The following is a 21,525-nucleotide window of genomic DNA, read 5'->3' as shown; positions in this document are numbered from 1 at the left end:
AGTAAAGAAAAAATAAACGTCATGGATCTTGGAGACATTGGAAGGATTTGCGTCCCCTGCTCCTGCCTGTTCATCCCTCCTTGGAGAGACTCAAGGTGGTAAAAATCTATTATTCAGGGACTGATTTTCCAGGTTATTTAGAGCATAGTTTCTTCTCGTCATTTTGCTGCATGCTTTTTAGCCACTAGAGAAAACAAAAAGTAGTTGAAATTCATGTAGGGCTGAAGTTTACTTCTTCACAACTCTGACAAGAGGAAAGTGGGAAGGTGAAACAAACAGGAATCAACCAGGTGGATTGTTGCCGAACTCAATGGATCCAATACCCAGCACTCTGAGCTGGGTTCAGGGACACAGAAGCCAGGCGGAGTCTGGGGTGCCGATAAAGATGGGATGTAAAGATGGATCAGGAGATGAAATGACAGACAGAACACTGCATTTAGAAGAGGCAGAGCCCTTGGAGAGAGGAAGGAGACATCCAAGACCGAGCATGACCATGTAACGACAGAGGGTCACCTGTAGTGCGTCCTAGGGAAGTCAGGGTGTGCTCACAGCAGGGCTCTTGCTTGGAGCGGGACACACAGGCTTGAGGCCTGAGCTGAACTGGGTGATAACGGGGAGGCTGAATGACAGAACCTTTCTCTATCCTTTGCTCAGGCAGCATCGTCTCGCCTCAAAAATAAATGTTGAACCAACTTTTTTTTTAAAATGGCATTTATTTTTTAAATTTTTATTTTATTTATTTATTTATTTTTGGCTGCGTTGGGTCTTCACTGCTGTGCGCAGGCTTCCTCTAGTTGTGGAGAGCGGGGGCTACTCTTGGTTCCGGTGCACGGGCTTCTCATTGTGGTGGCTTCTCTTGTTCCAGAGCACGGGCTCTAGGCACATGGGCTTCAGTAGCTGTGGTGCATGGGCTCAGTAGTTGTGTCTCGCAGGCTCCAGAGTACAGGCTCAGTAGTTGTGCCGCACGGGCTTAGTTGCTCCGTGGTACGTGGGATCTTCCCAGACCAGGGTTCCAACCTGTGTTCCCTGCACTGGCAGGCGGATTCTTAACCACTGCACCACCAGGGAAGTCCCTGAACCAATTTTTTAAAAAAAATGTTGGTTTGGAGGGGCACCTTCCGTGCCCCCAGGTCTCAGCTTGGACCTGAAGCTTCCCTCTAAGTCATGAAAGACAGCTGTTGGTGAGGCTACTCCAAGTTCAGTGGACGATTCACTCAAGGTTTCCGTGACATTCAACAGCTTTTTCGTGGCTCAGGTATGTACGAGCCCCATCCTGTGTGCTCTGAGGACGCTCATCCTCACCGAGCTTCCCGTGGTGAGAACGTGAAGGGAAAGGCTGTGTTAATAACAAAGGAAAAGAATATGCAGGTGCCATGAAGCTGCCCCTAAACTGCAGGAATGAGATTAGGATAAAATAAAATGAAATGAATATTGTCATTTTGAAAACTAATGAGGCATGTGTAAAGAGCTCCAAAACATTCGTCTTCTCTATAGCAATTCCAACTCCGGGAAAGTAATCAAAAGAAATAGCCTCAAATGTAAATACAGTTTTGTGGTTAATTTCCGTAGCTCTTTAAACTCTATAAGATTGATGTACTAAGATGTCTGTGGCATCGTTAGTTATAACAGTGAAAACCTTGAAGCAGCATCCGTGTCCAACTGCAGCAGGATGATTAAGTAAATTTTGGCATAACGAGGATATTAAACTGCCTAATAATGATGTTTTTAATGAGTTTTTTTTTTTTTGTTTTCTTTTTTGTTTTTCGGGGTTTTTTTTTGTGGTACGCGGGCCTCTCACTGTTGTGGCCTCTCCCGTTGCGGAGCACAGGCTCCGGACGCACAGGCTCAGCGGCCATGGCTCACGGACCCAGGTGCTCTGCGGCATGTGGGATTTTCCCGGACCGGGGCACGAACCCGCGTCCCCTGCATCGGCAGGCAGACTCTCAACCACTGCGCCACCAGGGAAGCCCTTTAATGAGATTTTTAAGGAAAATATGTTTGCTGTGTGTAAGAAGTATTTTAAAAAGCAATGTGCAAAATTGTGTAGCGTGACATCAGCTATGTCAACCAGCCTAGAAAGAGAAAACTATGCAGAAATGTTAACAGTTGATATCTCTGGATGGGACTATATGATTTTTATTTCATCCTCTAGAGCTGCAGTGTCTCGTGGGCAGCCACAAGTCAGGTAGCTATACAAATTTAAATTCATTAAAATAAAATAAAAATGAAAAAATTCAGGCCTTCACTTGTTCCAGCCACATTTCAAGTGCTTAAATGTCTCATGGGGCTAGTGGCTACTATATCCCACAGTATGGCTAGAACATTTTCATCACCGCAGAAAGTTCTATTGGGCAGGTACTGCTCTAGAGTTTTCTCTAATTAGAATTTCTCTAATTAAAGTTTCTCTAATTTTCTATGAAGACCATGAGCTATTTTTATAATCAGAGAAAAGGAAGAAAAACGTAAAGTTCAGATTCGTGGACTGTAGGAAAAACCCGAGAGATTATTTTAGGAATGGCAAAACAGAATCAAGGTGACTTGCACTGAAAGGAAGCAGCGAGGCTTTAATGAGAGTGTCAACACTGTGGAAAATACTGTTCTCAGATTAAGTACAGAAAAGATGTGTTAACCAGAAGGGAGGTGGTCCACACGGGACCCAGGAAAAGGAGCTCAGAGGCAGGGTTAGTCAGTGCACTCAGCATGGCTGGAGTGGAGGGGGCAGCTCGGGGTGGCAGAGAGACAGGCCCTACGATATGGGTGGACGCTCGGACGGCAGCAGCTCAGCAGCCCCAGCAGAAGGTTATCCAGTAAATCCTTCCTGTTTGGACTCCACTCTCAACCGGACACCCTGGACTGCAGGACTCATCCGCGTCTCCACTTCTTCCTGGGTACACAGCTCAACTAATGACCTGGAGCTCCCTTATAGCTAGACGGGAACGTATGACTTATCTGGACAGTGGGTAGGGGCAGCCAGGACATGGACCACTTCCAGGCCTCATCCAAAACCGATCTGCGCCATCCTCCGTGCCCTTGCCCTCTCGGCTTTCTGAGTGGCCGCTGGAGAAGGACTCCAAGATGGTAGAACCATCTGATGGAATAAACCTCAATCCCTGAGTTTCTGCTTGAAGCGTCCATGGGAGCTGCCAGGATAGAAACAACTGCAGCAGATTTTGAGCAAGAAATAAACCTTCGTTGGGCTACCCCAGAGAGATTCTGTGGTTATTTGTAATAGAGTAGTAGCAATGCTTATTCTGAAAAATAAAATTCTAACTTGACCTTCCGTGGGGAAGGTATCAATGCAACAGGTCTGGTTATTCAATCCTGCTTGCCTCCAGCGGAGCCTAGAACTCTCAGGCCGATGGGAACGTGGCCCTTGGAATGTTCTTCATGTCACTGACTGATGATGTTGGTGTGTACACTGGAAGCGACGGGGCACACTGGACCAGCTTGGCAGGATGTTCGGCAAGCTTTATGATGTGCACCTGGTGTCTGTGCTGGGAATCTGAGTTTTGTGATCACGGCTGTACATGTTGCAGGAGTGTGTCTACCTGACCAGCCCTCCAGAGAGCCTCAGACTCCATCTCCTGCACGTGGCGCTGTAGTGAGGCAGGACTTGGAAGCCTGCACCTGACCTCTCTGGACTTCTCCTGATGCATCTTATTTGCCTGTGGCTTTTACTCTAAACCCTTTGCTCTAATAAACCTTAGCTGTGACTATGACCTGCTGTTGAGTCCCATGAGTACTCCTGGTGAGTCAGTGAACTTGAAGGTGGTCATGGGGCTCCCCAGATACCTCCCCCATAAGATCTTTCTCCAGGAAAACAGAGCGCAAGTCATCGGGAATAAGTATGCTTTCTATCTGGCACTTGGGTATGTTAGTACCATCTGCTGGCATTCTAGCATATACATCAAACTCTCGTGAATTTGGTTGATGTGAGTCCATTCATCAGATTCTGACTGACAACAATGGCACTCTTAGGAATCTTGGGAAGATTATCTGGAATTCTGTGACCACCCAATGGTTGATGCTCCTGCAGGTGTCAACCTGCATGACATTTCTTCAGTGTCTCTCTTACATGCCACTTAACATGTGATAAGATGAAGCAAGTTCACAGATTTAGGACGAGCCGTGAGTGAGGCAGAAATAAAGGCTGTGGAGAGAGATCCCATTTGGCGGCGGTGGGGGGTGGAGGGGTCCAGGGAGGAGTCCTGAATGAAGTGACATTTGCGACAGACCTGGAGGGAGGAACATCATTTCAAGTGGGAAGAGTGACGGGGAGTATGTGCATCTGAGTCAGAGTCTGCAGGAGGAAAGACTCCAGCAGGGGAAGTGCAGGGCACCTTCAGGGGCTGTGAGTCTAAAGGGTGCTAGCATAGCTCTGTGCAATACCCGAGACAGCAGATGGTCGGGGGGGCATGGTGTTTCGGGAGCACTGATGGGGGACCATTGAAGGGCTGGCCTCTGGTGAGCATCTGTTTACCTTACAGTCAGCCTAGGCTAAGTGGTCCTTCTTCCTGGGCTTAGGGCCCAGGATTAAAACTCACTCCTGGGCATATACCCAGACAAAACTCTAATTCAAAAAGATACATGCACCCCTATGTTCATGCAGCACTATTTACAATAGACAAAACATGAAAGTAACCCAATGGACATTTGTCCATCAACAGATGAATGGATAAGAAGACGTGGTACATACATACAATGAAATATTACTCAGCCACTAAAAAGAATGAAATAATGCCATTTGCAGCAACATGGATGGACCTGGAGACCATCATACTAAGCGAAGTAAGTCAGACAGAGAAAGACAAATACCATATGATACCATTTATATGTGGAATCTAAAATACAACACAAATGAACATATCCATGAAACAGAAACAGACTCACAGACATAGAGGACAGACTTGTGGTTGCCAAGGGGGAGGGAGAACAGGGTTGGGATGGAGTGGGAGTTTGGGATTAGCAGATACAAGCTATTATATATAGGATGGATAAACAACAAGGTCCTAATGTATAGCACAGGTAACTATATTCAATATCCTGTGATAAACCGTGATGGAAAAGAACATGAAAAAGAATGTATATATAGGTACAACCGAATCACTTTGCTGTACACTAGAAACTAACAGAACATTGTAAATCAACTCTACTTCAATAAAATAAATTTTTAAAAAATTATTAAGGGAAAAAAATGAAAAAAGAATCAACTCACCCACAAAAAACACAGTAACCTCTAATGGAAAATTGGGTAAAGCGCATAAAGAGATAATTATCCTAAAGAAGAACGCAAAAGGCCAATACATGTAAAAAAGAATACGCAGTCTCTCTGGTAATTAAAGAAAGATCAGTTAAAACACAGTTAAAAAAAAAACTCATGCTGCTGAATCTCTCATAAAAGTCACCAAAAACATCATTTTGTAAATCCATATATCACGTCAGTTTGAATGTTGTTATTTTTTATTAACTGTCAAACGAGCACCCACATGATCTGGGCCTGCCTGTCCCACAAGTGCATCTCAGGCCACGAGCCCCCAGGCTCACTCTGCTCCACTTACCCTGAATCCCTTCCTTCTCTCCAACAGGCCAAGTGCACTGTTGCCTCAGGGCCTTTGCACGGGCTGTTCCTTCTGCCTGCAATGCTTTTGCTCTGCCCTGCCCCAATTTTCCCATGGTTGTCTCTCTCTAGTTATTCAGACTTTAACTCACAGTCACCTCTTGGAAGGAGCCTTCCCAGACCCCCCGAGGTAATGTCATGCGTCCTCTCTCACCACGTCATCCCGCAATTTCATAGACAGCAGAGGAAAGATCTCGGCTCCTTAGGACACGTTCTGCTTCCTTCCAACTTCTTGTGCTTATCTTTACCCTCTGGTGAAACCTCTCTGCCAACAGGTAGCTTCAAATGAACCAAAAACGTGTGGCCTTTCTGCATGGATTTCAATTTCATCACCGGACACACCTTCCCTACCTGAAACAGCCATGAGTGACGCAACTCGGAGACAACCATCATCTGATAAAATGAGCCACCATATTGTCTTCAGAAAATACACTTACTGACAACACATTACACAGACAGACTGAAGCAACGCTCAGTAACACACTTAGAGTAGCACCCGACGCTGGGCTGGGTGTGAAAACTTCAGAGGCATAAATAATACTGTTTTCTTCCAGATACAGAGAGAAATCTCTAACTGTAGTTTCTCCTTCCATCTTTGGACAGTGTCTGGGAGAGAAGTGCCCATGAGCAGAGGAGGGACACTTTGGGAAGCTGGGAAAGAGCCCTGAAATCTACCTGGACCGCCCGTGTCACCCACCTGCAAATCCACCTGGAGTCACAGCCGGCTTAGCCTTGAGAAGGAGCGCGGGGGCCATCACTGTGGGGTCTGACTGTTGCCAGGTCCCTGGCAGAGACAGCATCGGGTATTTTGTGCCCTTCCTTCATGAATAAAAATGTTTTGCATGCCAAACAAATCCCATGGGACAAACCTGGCCCCCGGGCTGTTTCTGCACAGCCCGTGAGTTAAGAAGGGTTTTTACGTTTTTCATTGGTTGAAAAGATTCGAAAGAATCATAATGTATCATGACGTGTGAAAATTATCTGAAATTCAAATTTCAGTTTCTATACATAAAGTTGGACTGAAACAGCCACGCTCATCCACTTGCCATCATCCGTGGCTGCCTCAGGCCACCACAACAGAGCTGATGACAGCTGTGACAGAGACCGTCCGGGTGGCAAAGCCTAAAATATCTACTACCAGGCCCTCCCCAGAAACCGCCTACCAGCTCTGCTCTCAAGTCCTGAATGTTCCCACATGAGCCTGACCTCGCGAGAACCTGGCCAGGAGAATTTGTTTTCCCCTCCACGTGAATGTTCCCACACCTCCTTTGCCCTGAGACACAGTTACAGTGGCCGAGGCCACGAAAAGCAGAAAAACCACTTACATAGGATCCGTAATCCACAGCCAGGGTCTGCAGGGCCCAGGGGAGCCCGAGGCCAATGAGGATGTCAAAAACATTGCTCCCGATGGAGTTGGACACGGCCATATCCCCCATGCCTGCGAGGACAAGAGATTACCTGAGTGAGGGAGGTGGCCCCTGGGCGGTGCCCTGGCCCCTAATGACTCTCTCGAGCCCCTGGTCTGACAGCCAGAGACCCACGTGCCCAGGTCTCTCCCAGGCCATCCATCATTGTAGGATGATACAGATTGTAAAATAGTCTATTGAATACACATTTTCTTTTTTTTGTGTGCATTTTTTCAATAGAACAGGATGAAATATACATTCTATTGAACTGCTGAGCTTAAATGTAATTTGAAAACCAACTATGGTCCCCAAAATTCTGAAGCATCCTATAGAAAGAAATAAACTCAGCAGTCTATAAAGGGCTCCTGAGTTCACCGACCCACGGTTCACTGAACCCATGGTTCAGTGTCATCACCCATCTGCTCTACGCTGTATCCAATTCTTCTTCTAAATAACTGAGCAACATTAAGGAAAATAATGTAACCAGCAGAATTCCACAAGGACCAGTGGAGGGCACTGTGCTAAGGCTGGGAGCCACAGGTTGTGTTTGCTGAAAACCAGTCTCCTCCCACACAAATCAGGCACATAAATTAGAGTGGGGGTTGGGAGGTGCACAGCCATCCAGGGGGCATCCACCTAGAGCGGGGCAGGTGAACGGTGACCTTGGTTTTGAGGGAGGGAGGGTCTGTCATACACTGAAGAGTGACCTCTGGCAACTGGCACTTTGAGGGGTTCTGCAGTGGGTAAACCTTAGGCTATGGGGTCTGTCCTCTTGAAGCCTCAGTTTTCTCATCCACAAAATGCATATATGATTGTCTCTAACTCATAGAGTTATGAAGTAACATCGTGTGCTTAAACTGCTCTGTTCAGTTGTGGCAAAGGTTAGCCATCATTGTCTTTATTACTTTTTTTTTTTTTTTTTGCGGTACGCGGGCCTCTCACTGCTGTGGCCTCTCCCGTTGCGGAGCACAGGCTCCGGACGCGCAGGCTCAGCGGCCACGGCTCATGGGCCCAGCCGCTCCGCGGCATGTGGGATCTTCCCGGACCGGGGCACGAACCCGTGTCCCCTGCATCGGCAGGCGGACTCTCAACCACTGCGCCACCAGGGAAGCCCTTTATTACTATTTTTAATAACAGAAGTAATACAACCTCCAGAGAGGATGTGGGTGCGACCCAGGAAGCGTCTCTGCCTTCCTCGAGGGTAGACCTCTGGCTTGTTTCCTTGTTATTCTGATGCCAGGAAGCCTTTTCACCAGCGTGGCACAGAAGCAGCCCAGTGCTCCTTCCCAGCTGGGATTTGGTGCCCCGGTAACTGCCGTGTGACCTCCCCCCGCCTCCCAAGTAGGAAGTCCTGCCTTCGTGTCCCAGCCCCGCCCCATTCGGGGTCCCACCTTGTCTGGCCACAATGAGGCTGGCCATGCAGTCGGGCACGCTGGTTCCGGCTGCCAGGAAGGTGATCCCCATGATGACGTCGGGAATCCCCAGCGTGTACCCGATGATAGTGACCTGGGAGAAGCGGGAAGAGGAGAGCTGAGGGCTGGCAGCAGCCCCACCTGCCCGCAGACCCTCCCAGCAAAAAGCTGAAAAGTCTGCAATCTAGATGGTCTCTCTGGGGGCCACGTCTGCTCTCTGTATCAAGACAGACGGACGAGGAACATCTCAGGGCGCAGGCGGGGCTGCTTGCAGGGGACCAGGGTGCAGTTACGGAGCCCATGCTCTCCAACCAAAGACTGGCCTCTCTTACTTGTTCCTTTGGGTGAGGCAGGCGGCCTGAGGGAGGAGAAACAGGGTTTCTGGGAAAAGGCAATACAGGGACAGTATCTGAACTCAGGATGTTCCTGGGAAACCCAGAACGGACGGCTGCCATGCTGTGCTGGGAACGCAAGCGTCCACGTCCCATGCTGGCTGCATAATGAGACTTTACAGGAGCTGGGAAGGGGCTGACTCACACCGTCCAGCCTTGTAGGAAAAGCCATAAGCAGCTGATTCCTCTCCTCTCTTGTTGGAAGCCTGGGGACGTCACCTCTGCCCACGTCACCCTCTGCCCCACAGTGGCTTACGTTTATCTAGTACTCAGGCACTTCTGTTAGTGCTGAGTGATGCTCCTGGGCTTTAACTTATTCCATTCTCACCACAACCCCAGGGAGTAGGTGCTTATCTGCATTCTTCACACGAGGACACGGAGGCATCGCCCAAGGCCCATGCACTGGGGAGTGGCCCGGGGTGGGGGGACATTCCCACCCGGGCATTCAGGCTGCGCCCGTTGGCACCGGCAGCACCTCTATTTACACAGGAGGGGCTTAGCTGGAGGAAGACCACCTGACGAGGACGCAGTGCCTCCATCCCATTAAATGAGCCCATTCTGGCCCCCAGTTTCCAGATGGGCAAACTGGGAGGAAAGCAGTGGGTGAGAAGGCGTGAGGAGGGGCGAGTGGCAAAAGTGAGTAAGTGGAAAGAGACCCATCCCGGGTCCGCTGGCTTCAGGAGAGGAAAACTTGCAGGAGGCGAACCGACGAGGTCATTGTGGGATGCCACGTGCCCTCCCTCACTTTCTGTAAAATTACAAGAAATGCAAATGGGCTGTGGCAAGTAGCCCACTCCTCCCAGCTCCTCTGGGACCCCTGCGCTGGAGCCTGGCCTCACTCCCTCCCCGTCCAAAGGTTTGGGGGATGTTAGTTAAATCCGTAGGGATGCCTGGCTTGGTCCCTTTCAAACAGGGAATGCATGTCATTTCCATCCGGTGCTGAACTGAATTTGGGGTGGCCTCGGGTTCTCTGCTTTCCCCTCTCCAGGGAGGAAAGCGAGAGCAGAAACACAGCGTTTCTTCTGTCTGTTCTGGAGGCTTTTGTGAAATGGAGCTGCAAGCATCCTTGTTTTTCCTTTCTCACCCTCAGCGGGGTCTCTGCAGGAATTGGTTTGGCTCCATGGGATTTGGCCTGGGAAGGGGCCGCTGCCCTCGCCCTGCTGTTACTGTGGTTACCATGGTTACGGCTGAGGCTGGCGTTTGGGGGAAGTGATTCTCCGGGTGGCTGGACCAGGTCTCGGGGCTTCTCCTGGTTTCCCGCTTACTCCTGGCCGTTTCTCAGGGCTTCTCAGAACCTCCCCCAGAGTGGAAGGAGGCAAACAGAAGGAGGGCGAACCTCGGATCCGTCGGCTACTTCGCGTGTTAGTGGACTTCAGAGAAAACCACTGGGCCACCCGGAGTTCAGGGACACGAATGCTATTCCCCAAACCTGGCACCCAATGAATGTGTCAAATAAAAACTTCAATGAACAAAGGATGAAGGAGAAACCCCTGGCTATAAGACTTGGGTTGAAAAAAAATTATGTTTGTCTGTGATGTTGAAGGCACGGGATAATTATTTGTCTGTGATGTTGAAGGCACGGGATAATTATTTGTCTGTGATGTTGAAGGCACGGGATAATTATTTGTCTGTGATGTTGAAGGCACGGGATAATTATTTGTCTGTGATGTTGAAGGCACGGGATAATTATTTGTCTGTGATGTTGAAGGCACGGGATAATTATTTGTCTGTGATGTTGAAGGCACGGGATAATTACGAGTTAATTGGGTCAGGTTTACACATTTGTTATTACCTCTAAAATAATCTTTTCAGAACCTCTTTTTAGCTCTTGAGTGTAATTCTCCAGAATTTATACTGCATCTCTACCTGATGCTCAAGCATGATTACAGGCACATAACTTTGTCATGGCTTTAATTTCTGCCCAACTCCAATTCTAATGAATTAGGTTCACTCCTCAGTTAGAAACCAGAGTCATAGATGGGAAGTGCACTCTGGGTGGCTGGGTTTCCTGGAATGGCTTTGGGGCAGAGGCTCTTTTGAGCAGTGGTCCCTCAATCCATGCCAATCCTTGAATCATTGTTGCAGCTTCAGAAGGGACACTTGAGCATTCACCTGGTCCAATGACTTCATTTTCTGGTTGAAGAAACTGAGCGGAGATGAGGAGTGACTATGATGGATGGGATTGTCAGCCCCCCCATGCCTCCCACCCTTCCTCCACGCTGGCTGCCTGTGACCCTGCTGGACTTTCCACTAGAGCGGGTGGAGTATATTTCCCCCACTCCATGGATGTCGGGCTTGACTGATGGAGTGTGGGTGGAAGTCTCAAGCCAAGGGCCTGGGAGGCACCTGTGTTTGCCCTTGCCCTCCTGCATTCCAATGATCCACCGTGAGAAGACATTCCCCAGGTAGCCACTGGTCCAAAGAAAATGAGCACACACACACGGAGTAGCCATGAACCCCACCTGCTGCCTGAATCAAAGGTAACCACGCTGGAGCTGGAAGCAGACGGCTTAGCCAGTGCCCGCTAAGATCAGTTACTCTATGGTCTACCTGTCGACATGTGAGCAGGAGCATAAAGTCTTGTGATTCTAAACCACGGAATTTAGGGCTGGTTGTTACACAGTGGGTTGCAGCGACAGCTGACTGATACAGTTACTGGGCTGAAACCCCTGCGCCTACTCCCCTCTGGGTGAGAGTATTTCTCTCTGAAGAGATCCGGCACTGCACGGGGTCCTGGACTCACCATCCACACCATCATGTAGGAGAAGGCTGCGATCCACAGCGTGGAGGAAGCGAAGGTCACCATAAACCACTTCTCCCAGCGGGGCTTGTTGCAGTTGGGGACAGTGAAGTACAAGACAAAGCTCAGGGGCCAGGTGAACGCCCATTTCACTGTTTCCAGTTTGCCAGCTGGGAAAACAACAAAGGCAAAAAGAAAAAAAAAATAAATCAGCGAGCTACATGTCTCTGCTCCACCCTCTGCACGGCTGTCCCCGGACATTTACATCCTAACGGAAGGCCTGTGAAATAAGCCTGACCATGTTGCTCTTTTCCCGGTAGACTCCAATGGCTTTCCACCAGCAACAAAACCAAGCGGAATAAAAAGTTATCCACTGCCACCTGCTACTCAGGCAACTGGAGCCAGGTGGAAAAGGATGAGGAGGATTCTCAGGATACAAACGGGGTGGGGGGAGAGTGAGGGGTCGGGGTGGAGGTGGGGGAGGGGAGGTAGAGACCGCCAGCTGCCTCTGGGTCCTTCTCCCCATGGACAGGCAGCTACATCTTCCCAGATTCTAAGGCGTCAGCGGGCACGGCGCCACCTAGTGGAATTGATCAACATCCTCTGTCAACTTGCTGAAATCTTGAAAGACCATCTGAAAGCTCTCAAGGTTGTCAAAACACCACTTGAGTGTCCGCATCCCAGGCTGCTATGGATTTGCAAATCCATAATTGCTGCCTGGCTCTAACTACTTACTGCCACGGACAAGATGATGGATCTGTCAGTGATGACCTGATCCTACCATCTCTGAGTGCTGCCTGAGTGCTGAGTATGAGACACCCATAAATGCGTATTTTGGTGACAACATTACCACAAGTTCCTGTAGCCTCAGATTTGAGAAACACAGTAGTTCTCCTTTGGCCATTATTACCATCCTGCTTAAGTGCTAACTCACCTCTAAAAAGAAATAGCAAGATCTCCATCTTCCAGAAAGTTCTCTGTGTGCATCCTTCTGGTCAACATCCCACCCCTCTACCACCATAGATTAGTTTTTCCTGTTCTCCAGCTTCAAATAAATGAAATCATATTGTATTTTTTTGTGTGTCTACCTTCTTTTATTCAACATAATGTTTTCTGAGTTTCATTCATGTGCAATTCATTCCTAATTGCTCTGTAGTGTCCCATCCTGTGAATACACCACGATTTGTTTATCCATTCTTCCGTGGAGGGGATTTGGGTTGTTGCCAGTTTTCAGGTATTACAAGGAAAGAGGCAGGGAGCTTTCTTGTAGGAGTCTTTTTGCGGGCGTGTTTCCATTTCTCTTGGGCAAAGAGCCAGGAGTCGAATTGCTGAGTCATAGGGTGGGTGTTTGTTTAACTTCCTAAGAAACACTAAACTGTTTTCTAAAATGATTATTCCATTTTATATTCCCTCCAGAGTTAAGGAGGTATTTTTAAAATTACATTTTGAATAGTATGAATAAAATTTATTTTATAATTTTACAATTTATTTTATAATTTTATGCTAGCATCCAGCACTTATTCATACGTCTCTTACCAGTCTCCAAACAGGTTCCTAAAACTATTTAAGAGGAAAACTGCAGAGTAAAGTTACACAACACCACTTTTGGCCCCTGGTCTCCCTGGATGGCAGGGTGGTCTCTAGGGGGAGATGGGGGCTTTCTCATCAGACAGCGCTGGGTCCAGAACCCGTTCTGCCGGAGTCGAGTACCTCAGTTACTTAAATTCCCTAAGCCTCAGTTTCCTCATCTGTAAAATGTGGACACAGAAACACTGAGCTTGAGGGTTGCTGGCAGAATTAAATGAACCATTAGGACAGGGATTGGGGCAACATAAGTTTGCACGTTACTGGACTCAAAACCCTCAGAATCTTTCCTGACTCTCCATTCTTTCATTCCCCACCTCAACCCTGGCCACCTGCCCAGGGAACTCGATCCGTCTGCATCCTCCTATCCCCATGGCCTCTCCCTGGACCAGGTCCTCCATCTATGACCTGGCTGAAGACCTGGCTTCCTAAGGGGACTCCCAGCTCCCTCACCCGCCCCACCTCCATCTGCGTGCCACTGACAGCCAGAGTCTCAGAAAGCAAACTGTTCTAGAACCTTCCACTGGCTTCCAGTGCCCTCAGAGTAAAACCACATCTTCCCACAAGGCAAATCATTGACTGGTTTGGCTCCTGTCTGCCACTCCCCCTGCTTACACACTCCCCTGGCTCCAAGCCTCCTTCTGCCTCAGGGACTTTGCATCTGTGGTTCCCTCTGGATAGAGCTTGTGGCTGTGTCTGTCCTGTTGAGCAGGTGATCTCCCAACACAAATGTCACCAGACCCCTCAGATCACCCAGTCTGAGATCCCCTCCCACCCCACTCCTTGCTTTCCCATCACCTGCATTTATCTGCTTCATAGCAAATGTTTTCTATTTGAAATTAACAGGTTTATTTGTTTCCTCACTATTTTCAGTTGCCCCCAAACTAGAATATAAACTCTATAAGAACGAGTGTTTTCTCCAACTTGTTCATCACTCTGTTTTGATGCCACGAACAGTGCAGGGCACACATCACATGCTCCATACATATTAGTATCAACAGTAATGACATAACTATGAACAATCTAATCAGACGGACCAAAGGAAACTATCTGCTTTTGAGAATCTAAGGGCATCCCACTTACAGGTGCGCAATAAAGCAAAGAGAACACATTTGTAAGAAAGGAGGAGTCCCTCTCCATTAGCTGCTATGCATCTGTTTAGATTTAAGGTTTGGAGGTGGTGAGTGAACAATGAGAACACTGCCTGTGTCTGGCTGGATTACAAAGCAACTAAGCTGTCTGGGAGCTTTCTGTGAGGGGCTTTCAAATGCTGCACCATCCAGAACACAGCCAGATCCTTGGATCCCAAATGCTTCCTGGAATTCCACACATTCCTAAAGCCTGCACTGTGGCGATAAGGGATGCACCTGGGGCCCTGGCATCCCCTCACTGACCACCCAGTCCTCCTAATGCCCTCCCAGGGGGAGGGAGAGACAGATAGACAGACAGAGACACAGAGAGAGAGAGAGAGAGAGAGAGACACACACACCCCTGGTGGTACAGTGGTTGAGAGTCCGCCTGCTGATGCAGGGGACACGGGTTCGTGCCCCGGTCCGGGAAGATCCCACATGCCGTGGAGCGGCTGGGCCCGTGAGCCATGGCCGCTGAGCCTCCGCGTCCGGAGCCTGTGCTCCGCAACGGGAGAGGCCACAGCAGTGAGAGGCCCGCGTACCACAAAAAAAAAAAAAAAAAAAAAAAAAAAAAAAAATACACACCCAATCAAAGTAACAAAGAAACACAAGAATGGGGAGAGAAATGACTTCAATCTGGCTCTGTCATTCTTCGGAAAATAAAAAAGAGAAGAAAATGAGGTCAGAACTATGACTGCGAGAGCTTAGCACATGATACTGGTGAGGGAAAGTTGCAAGCAGTGTAAGTTCACACCAGTGAGTTTTGAGGTTTTTTCTCTCAGCTGCTTTAAAAATTCTGACTTGACACTGGAAGGGCATTATATCTAGAAAATGGTTTTCACTATCATTAAAAATGATATGTTTTCTTTAACTTACAGCTCCACTCTGACAACAACAAAACAGAAATTCAGAGTATCATCTGCAACGAGCCTTTAAATGTAATATAACAAATGTAACTCCTCAAACACACCAAGCGATGCAGAAATGTGCTTTTTATGTGATGTCGAGCACCAGGAGCGTTCAGGTAAGGATCGTCGAAATTTCTATTTCTGAACAAAGGGGTAAAAACTGTATCCCTTCTTCTTTCAGCCAGTATTTCTGGACATTTTCTCATCTTTTGTTCCATTGTCATGTGGTCTAAATACAGCCTTCCCCGGCTCGTGGTGAGTAGGTCTATTCATCAATTTAACAAATATTTAGTGAACGCCCACTACACCGCTCTGTGCGGGCAGTGCTTCAGGTGCTGAGGACATAGCAGCGAATTAACAAAACACCACTCCCTGCACCTGAACCTGATGTCGCAGCGATTATGTGATGTTTTCAAAATCAGCCAGAAAGTCAGGGGATGAAGCAAGGGCGTGAGCTTAGGACTCTGAGCACAGAGCACCCCGTTGAGCATCACTCTTCCTAAAAAGCAGAGAACTTGTTCCCAAGTTATAGTCCTTTAAAAATTTATTTTAAAACTTTTATTAATTTTTAATTTTACTGAGTTATAATTAACATACAATATGACATTAGTTGCAGATGCACAACATAGCAATTCAGTATATTTTTATTATGAAATGGTCACTGCTTTGAGACCAGTTGAGACTATACTGAGTTATATAGTGCTGACCAAGCTTTTTAGGAAGCTTAATACTGTCAGACGGAGGAAAAGTCATTGCTCAGTATTGCAGACCCAGAACTAAGTATATACATTTGTTCTAATTATATAGGCAATAAAAATGCACATTGTGTTAAAATGGAAAGTGTAGAGAAAACAAAAAATAATTTCACCTAGGATAAACATACTAATATTTTGGTGTATTTTGTTTCAGTTTGTGCTCCAGGGAAGTGTATTTACCTCCATACACATGTAATTGTTTCTCTTTCTGTCAGTCAGTAGCAAGAAGGCTTTCTTCTCATAAGAGGTAAGAATATAAGTACAATTTATATGTATGTAGACATATAGATACATACACTATGCATAGGTATATATAATAAATACATGTATGCAACCTATATGTACGTTATATGCACATAAACATGTGTTAATATAGGTGTATATATTATATAATACACGATATGTTAACTATGTGTAAATATTCGTGTATTAATATACACTATATTAAATGTATACAGTATATAGAAACCATGTTACATGCACACATTAACTCAATCATACATGTGCACAGAGTACATATATGCACATACACACAAATACACGCATGTCCTATATATGCGTCTGTTTACACACTCCCACACAGTTACTTACTTGTTCATTATACACAGTCTAGTCAAGCCCTGGTGGCGGAAACACAGGGAACCCAGGCCCCTGCAGGATTCCCGTGGGAGGGAAACACATCCTCACCCAGTGGAGGGGCCTTTTACAGGCCGAAGGAACTTGGCCTGAGAGGACCCTCAAGGGCCCTCTGCTGGCCTGAGGGCCTCCACCCACTCACCACTGGGACGAAGCGGCCCTGCCCAGGGGAAGGCCTGGCCGGACACTCAGCCCCCAGCCTCGAATGGAGGTTCCGGGCCCGGGAACGGGGTTTCTCAGCAGCTGGTGGAGGACAGGGGGCCACACTCGGACAAGCCCATCCTCCACTTCAGAGGCAGAACCAGGCCCTGACCTAGGCTTCCCGGCGACACAGAGGAACCGTGAAGATGGCTGGTGGGACCGCGGGCCTCTAGCCCCCGCCACCCACGGTGGCCCATGGACCAGCAGATCGGCATCACCTGAGGGCCTGTTAGAGACGCAGAATCTCGGGCCGCACCCGGCCCTCCCGAATCAGAGCCCACCCTTTGTCAAGGATGCCCAGGTGAGAAGGGCTGGTGTAGGAGGACTCAGGATCCTACTTCCGGTCTCAGCACCTCGGGGCCCTGGGGCGAAGCCGAGACCCCTGGGGTGGCAGGACCACGCACAACATCCCTCCTCCTTGCAGGCCTGTGCTTCCAAAGGACAGAGGGTGCCTGAGGTGGGTGCCTGAGCCCACACCTGCAGCCATGTCTCCCAACACGTGAGAAGGCCCTGGGGCCTCCACATCTGCGTCCTAATCCCAGGGGCAAGGGTGGGGAGCAGAAGTTCAAGATACCCCGAAGCCTCACAGTTAGGTCCGGGGTGTACCTCGTCCAGGTGAGGAACAGGGAACACGTGACCCACAGGGGGCCCCTCTGTCTCACTGAGTGATGAGGGTTGCCTGCTCTCACACACGTGGCTCTGATGTTTTCCCGGAGGGGTGCACGTGGGCTCCTGGGCTCCGGGGCCAGCACAGCGCCAGCCACTTACAAACTCGTCAACTGGCCTCACGGCTTCCTTCGTCGGGGTAAGACTTTAGCCAAGTAAGCGCTCCTGGAGCTTGGTTGCGGGCTGCTGATGGTGAACTCTAGAAACATGGGCTGGGGGAGGCGGAATTCCAGGTGTGGCCCCCAAGGTCTGTGCCCCAGTTTTCACAGCCGGCGGGAAGGATGAACCACCAGCCCTAACTGTGCTAGGCTCCAGACAGGCAGGTCATGACCCATCACGGGAGCCCTCGGAAGCAGAAGGGGAGGCTAGAGGGGTGGGGAGTGTGGGGAGGACCAGACACAACACACGGTGCTGGTTTGCTAGACGAGGGGCCACGGGAGCAGAAGACGGTGGCCTTGGGGCAGGGAGCAGCCCCGGTGACAGCCACGAGGAGGAGACAGACTCAGCCCTGCAGCCACCAGGAACCCACTCCTGCCAGGAACCCAAGTGTGCCGGGGCCTCTAGGAAGGCCCACAGCCCTGTCCACCCACCTCCATCACGGCCCTGTGAGCCTCGGAACACCCAGCCGGGCCACGCCGGACTTCTGACCCCCAGAACCCGAGCAAACCAACAGGTTTAAGCCGCGAGGCTTGTTCTCACTTGTTACAAAGCAGTAGAAAATGAACACAAGGCCTTACGAAGGAGGAGCGGGGTGGTCTGGTCATTTCATCCTTAATATGTGTTTGTCCTGGGCGATAGGAAGGTTGCCAAGAAATGTTGCCAAAGGTGGCAAAATGGATAAAGAACCAGGATAGTTTTTTCTAGCAAGATAAGCTACTAACAAGTAATGATTTAACTCTGGGTGGGCGATTCTGGAGTTTGGGGTCTAGGAATCTGGGTGGGTATTTTCTAGTTAGTTTTGGTCAGCCCTTGACCAGGTTGAGATCTCAGGAGCCCTGAGGGGGCCCCGGCGCCCCCCTGAGCTTTACCTGCTGTCCCTGGACACAAAGAGGGGTAGAGAAGGAGCCTGCGTCCAAAAGTAACATACGACTCTGATACCCTGTGCCCACGCCTCACCATTAAACGGCCTTTCACGTGGAACCAGCACTCCCGCCTGAAAACCTACAGCCCCCATCCATCCCAGCACCTCAGAGAAGACACACAGGCTAATTAAACTTCACACACTTGGCAATGAATGCGAATTGGACCATTGCACTCTTTCTTGAAAACAGCCAGAAACTTCTGGAAGGTCTAGCAGAATTCTTTGGGTTTGGTCCACCCGTTCCCCTAATGGGTAGGGCTAGGGGACAAGGCTGCAGGAACAGCCAAGCCTTGCTGGAGGCAGCAGTCGGGGGAGAAGGACACTGCCCTGGTGGCCGGGGTCCTGAAAGCTTTTCCAGCCTCCGCCTGTGCCTCCACCCGTCAAGGAGCCGGGGGATTCCCTGGGCCAGCCCCGCGGTGTGATTTAGGCACTGTCTACCTGGGTGTGCATCTCCTGTGGTGCCCATCCTGGAAATAGCAGGTCCTGGGACAGGTGGGGCCTGAATGGGGATGAGGGAAGAGCAAAGGCCGCCTGGGAGGGCTGCTGGGCCCCCAGGGCTGGCTTTGCCAGGACAGCCTCCCACCAACTGCAACGGGGTGGGTGAAGCCCTTCTCCCCCCAGCACCATATGCCTGGCCAACAGGGTCACAGGCTTTCCTCCTTAGCTCCAGGGGACCCCGAGGAACGGCTGAGGGAGAGCCTCCTCGAAATGCCCACATTTCAGCCCATGACCGAGTGTCACCATCTTGGTCATCTTTGGACCCCCTACAATAGAGTCTTATCCGCTGTAAAAATTAACATAGGGCTTCCCTGGTGGTGCAGCAGTTGAGAGTCCACCTGCCGATGCAGGGGACACGGGTTCGTGCCCCGGTCCGGGAAGATCCCATATGCCGTGGAGCGGCTGGGCCCGTGAGCCATGGCCGCTGAGCCTGTGCGTCCGGAGCCTGTGCTCCACAACGGGAGAGGCCACAACAGTGAGAGGCCCGCGTACCGCAAAAAAAAAAAAAAAAAAAAAATTAACATAAATACTTCTACGTCATACAGAAAGGTCACCCAAGTCAAGGGCATCAACTCAGCAGCCTCCAAATAGCTCCAGACCCCACAGCCCAGCCCAGCCCAGCCCAGCCCAGCCCAGACGCGGGACCTCTTACAGGGGGGGTCGAACGGCGTGTACGGCCCTTCCTCGTCCTCTTCGTCCTCCTCGCCCTCGTTCTCGTCGTTCTCGTTGTCCTCGTTCTCATTCTCCGTCTCGTTGCCAGCCTCGGCAACAACGTCGTCCCCCCGCGTCCCGTTCACACCTCTGTCCAGGGTGCTGCTGGGCCCCATCCCGTTCTCCACCGTGTGCTTAATCGGGATTTTGATGGCCACCTCGGATTCCCCATTGGCATAAGCCCTGCTGTTTATCAGTCTTTGTCTCTGGAAAAAGAAAGGCATGTTCTAACACGGCCAGAGGGGCTGCAAGTCCTCACACCCAGAACACCAGCTATTGGGCTATTTCCCAGTCAGCTGGCAAGGAGGTGCTTCCAGAAGGCTCTGCAGAGAAGTTCTAAGGGACTCCTCAAAGTGATAACCAACTCTGGGAGGAAGGATTCATCTTTCTGACCCACTGGAACTTGCAAATGCCTTCAGAGGAGAATCCCCATGTCTCAGATGGGCACTGCTTTCCTATCAGGGTTCTTGAGTCCCTGTGTGCTGGGGTGTTAACGTTCTCCTCCAGATTGTAGGAATTCCTCGGTCCATATGTGAGAAAGCCATACACGTGTGTTTGGATTACTGGGTCAATGAGGCTGCCGTTCTGGAGAAAGGAACACCCAGGAAAATTCAGGTCAGAGACTCTGCATTACTTTAAAGTAGGGTAACCTTGATTTAGCAACTACTGTGCATTCACATCGGAGGGCTTTATTCAGATGGAAGATAAAAAGAAGAAGGTAGGTGGAAGGGATAGAAGAGTTTTTCTGTATAACTGGGAGCTGGACCACGTCTCTGGACATGTGGAGAGAAGGGCAAGGACCAAGATGCACAGCTGGTCCAGAGAGCGAAGATGTTGGGAAATGGCTGCGGGATATTATTGTGTGAAACACGGAGGTAGGTGCTTCTACCTTCAGACCAGGAAACTTTCTCCCCTTCCCAGTTTCCCACCCCGTCCACGGCAGATGGACTGTGCTTTCCCAGATACCTCATTGATCAACATGCGACTGGCCATGGAGAGTCGAGTCTTGGGGGGAAAGTGGCTGGTGATCATGATTCGAAGACCAGCCTCAGAGAAAGAGAGCTGGTGTGGGTAGGCTGACAGCAGCTCATCTACCATGATCACTGACGCTTTGCGGTGGAAATTGGCTGGGAAAATTAAAAAAACATAAAATAAAAATAACATTGATACTAGGAGCAGGAAAGAGATATTCATTCACCTTCCTTCCATTCCTTTCTTTCCTGCTCTCTCTCTTCTTTCCTCCTATCTTCCTTCCCTCCCTCCTTTCTTCCCTCCCTTTTCATCCATCCAATCACCCACCCATCCATCCATCCATCCATCCATCCATCCACCCATCCATCCATTCATCTATCCTCCCACCTACCCATCTATCCTTCCTCCCTCTCTCTCTGCCTCCCTCCCTCCCTCCCCCGCTTCCTTCCTCCCTTCCCTCCTCCTTCCATCCAACCATCCATCCATCCTGGAAGGGTTGTCATGATCAAAATTTGAAGAAGAGTTAAAATCTGCTTTCTACGGGGCTCATCGATACCTCTTTGAAATGACCTGAAACAATTTAAGAGTCCTTCACGAACATGGTGAGAATGAGTGATAACATAAGAGAATCCCCCTCTGTCCTCAAAGGATTCTTTTCCTGCCGCTCATATCTGGGGCATAGGAAAGACCCCAATAGTCTTTCGTAACACTTTATGCCCTTCAAATGTCAGCAGTGCTCGTTCTGAGCTGTTAAAAGCTGCAGAACTGACATTAGTCCAGGTGGAGGACATGGTGGGGGGATGCCCGCGTTGCTGC

The 21,525-nt window shown here is 49.4% G+C and overlaps 1 protein-coding gene across 8 annotated transcripts in view; it reads right to left on the bottom strand.

Annotated features, from left to right (window-relative positions):
- The window catches only part of SLC24A3 (solute carrier family 24 member 3), a 460,451-nt gene that overhangs the window by 16,324 nt on the left and 422,602 nt on the right, over nucleotides 1-21,525 (bottom strand). For 3 of the 8 annotated variants that reach the window (XM_033840346.2, XM_073792619.1, XM_033840347.2), the window contains exons 11-15: nucleotides 20,704-20,864; nucleotides 19,679-19,943; nucleotides 11,571-11,737; nucleotides 8,415-8,529; nucleotides 6,943-7,055 (exon numbers count right to left, since the gene is read on the bottom strand). In XM_033840346.2, coding sequence (XP_033696237.1) covers nucleotides 6,943-7,055; nucleotides 8,415-8,529; nucleotides 11,571-11,737; nucleotides 19,679-19,943; nucleotides 20,704-20,864 — 821 coding nt within the window. The other 5 variants (XM_073792620.1, XM_033840348.2, XM_073792621.1 and 2 more) reach the window with 5 other exon arrangements.

The sequence above is a fragment of the Tursiops truncatus genome, chromosome 15 (genome assembly GCF_011762595.2).
Source record: "Tursiops truncatus isolate mTurTru1 chromosome 15, mTurTru1.mat.Y, whole genome shotgun sequence".
Taxonomy (NCBI): Eukaryota; Metazoa; Chordata; class Mammalia; order Artiodactyla; family Delphinidae; genus Tursiops; species Tursiops truncatus.
Note: the sequence above shows the minus strand (reverse complement) of the source record. Positions and strands in the feature narration are given on the sequence as shown.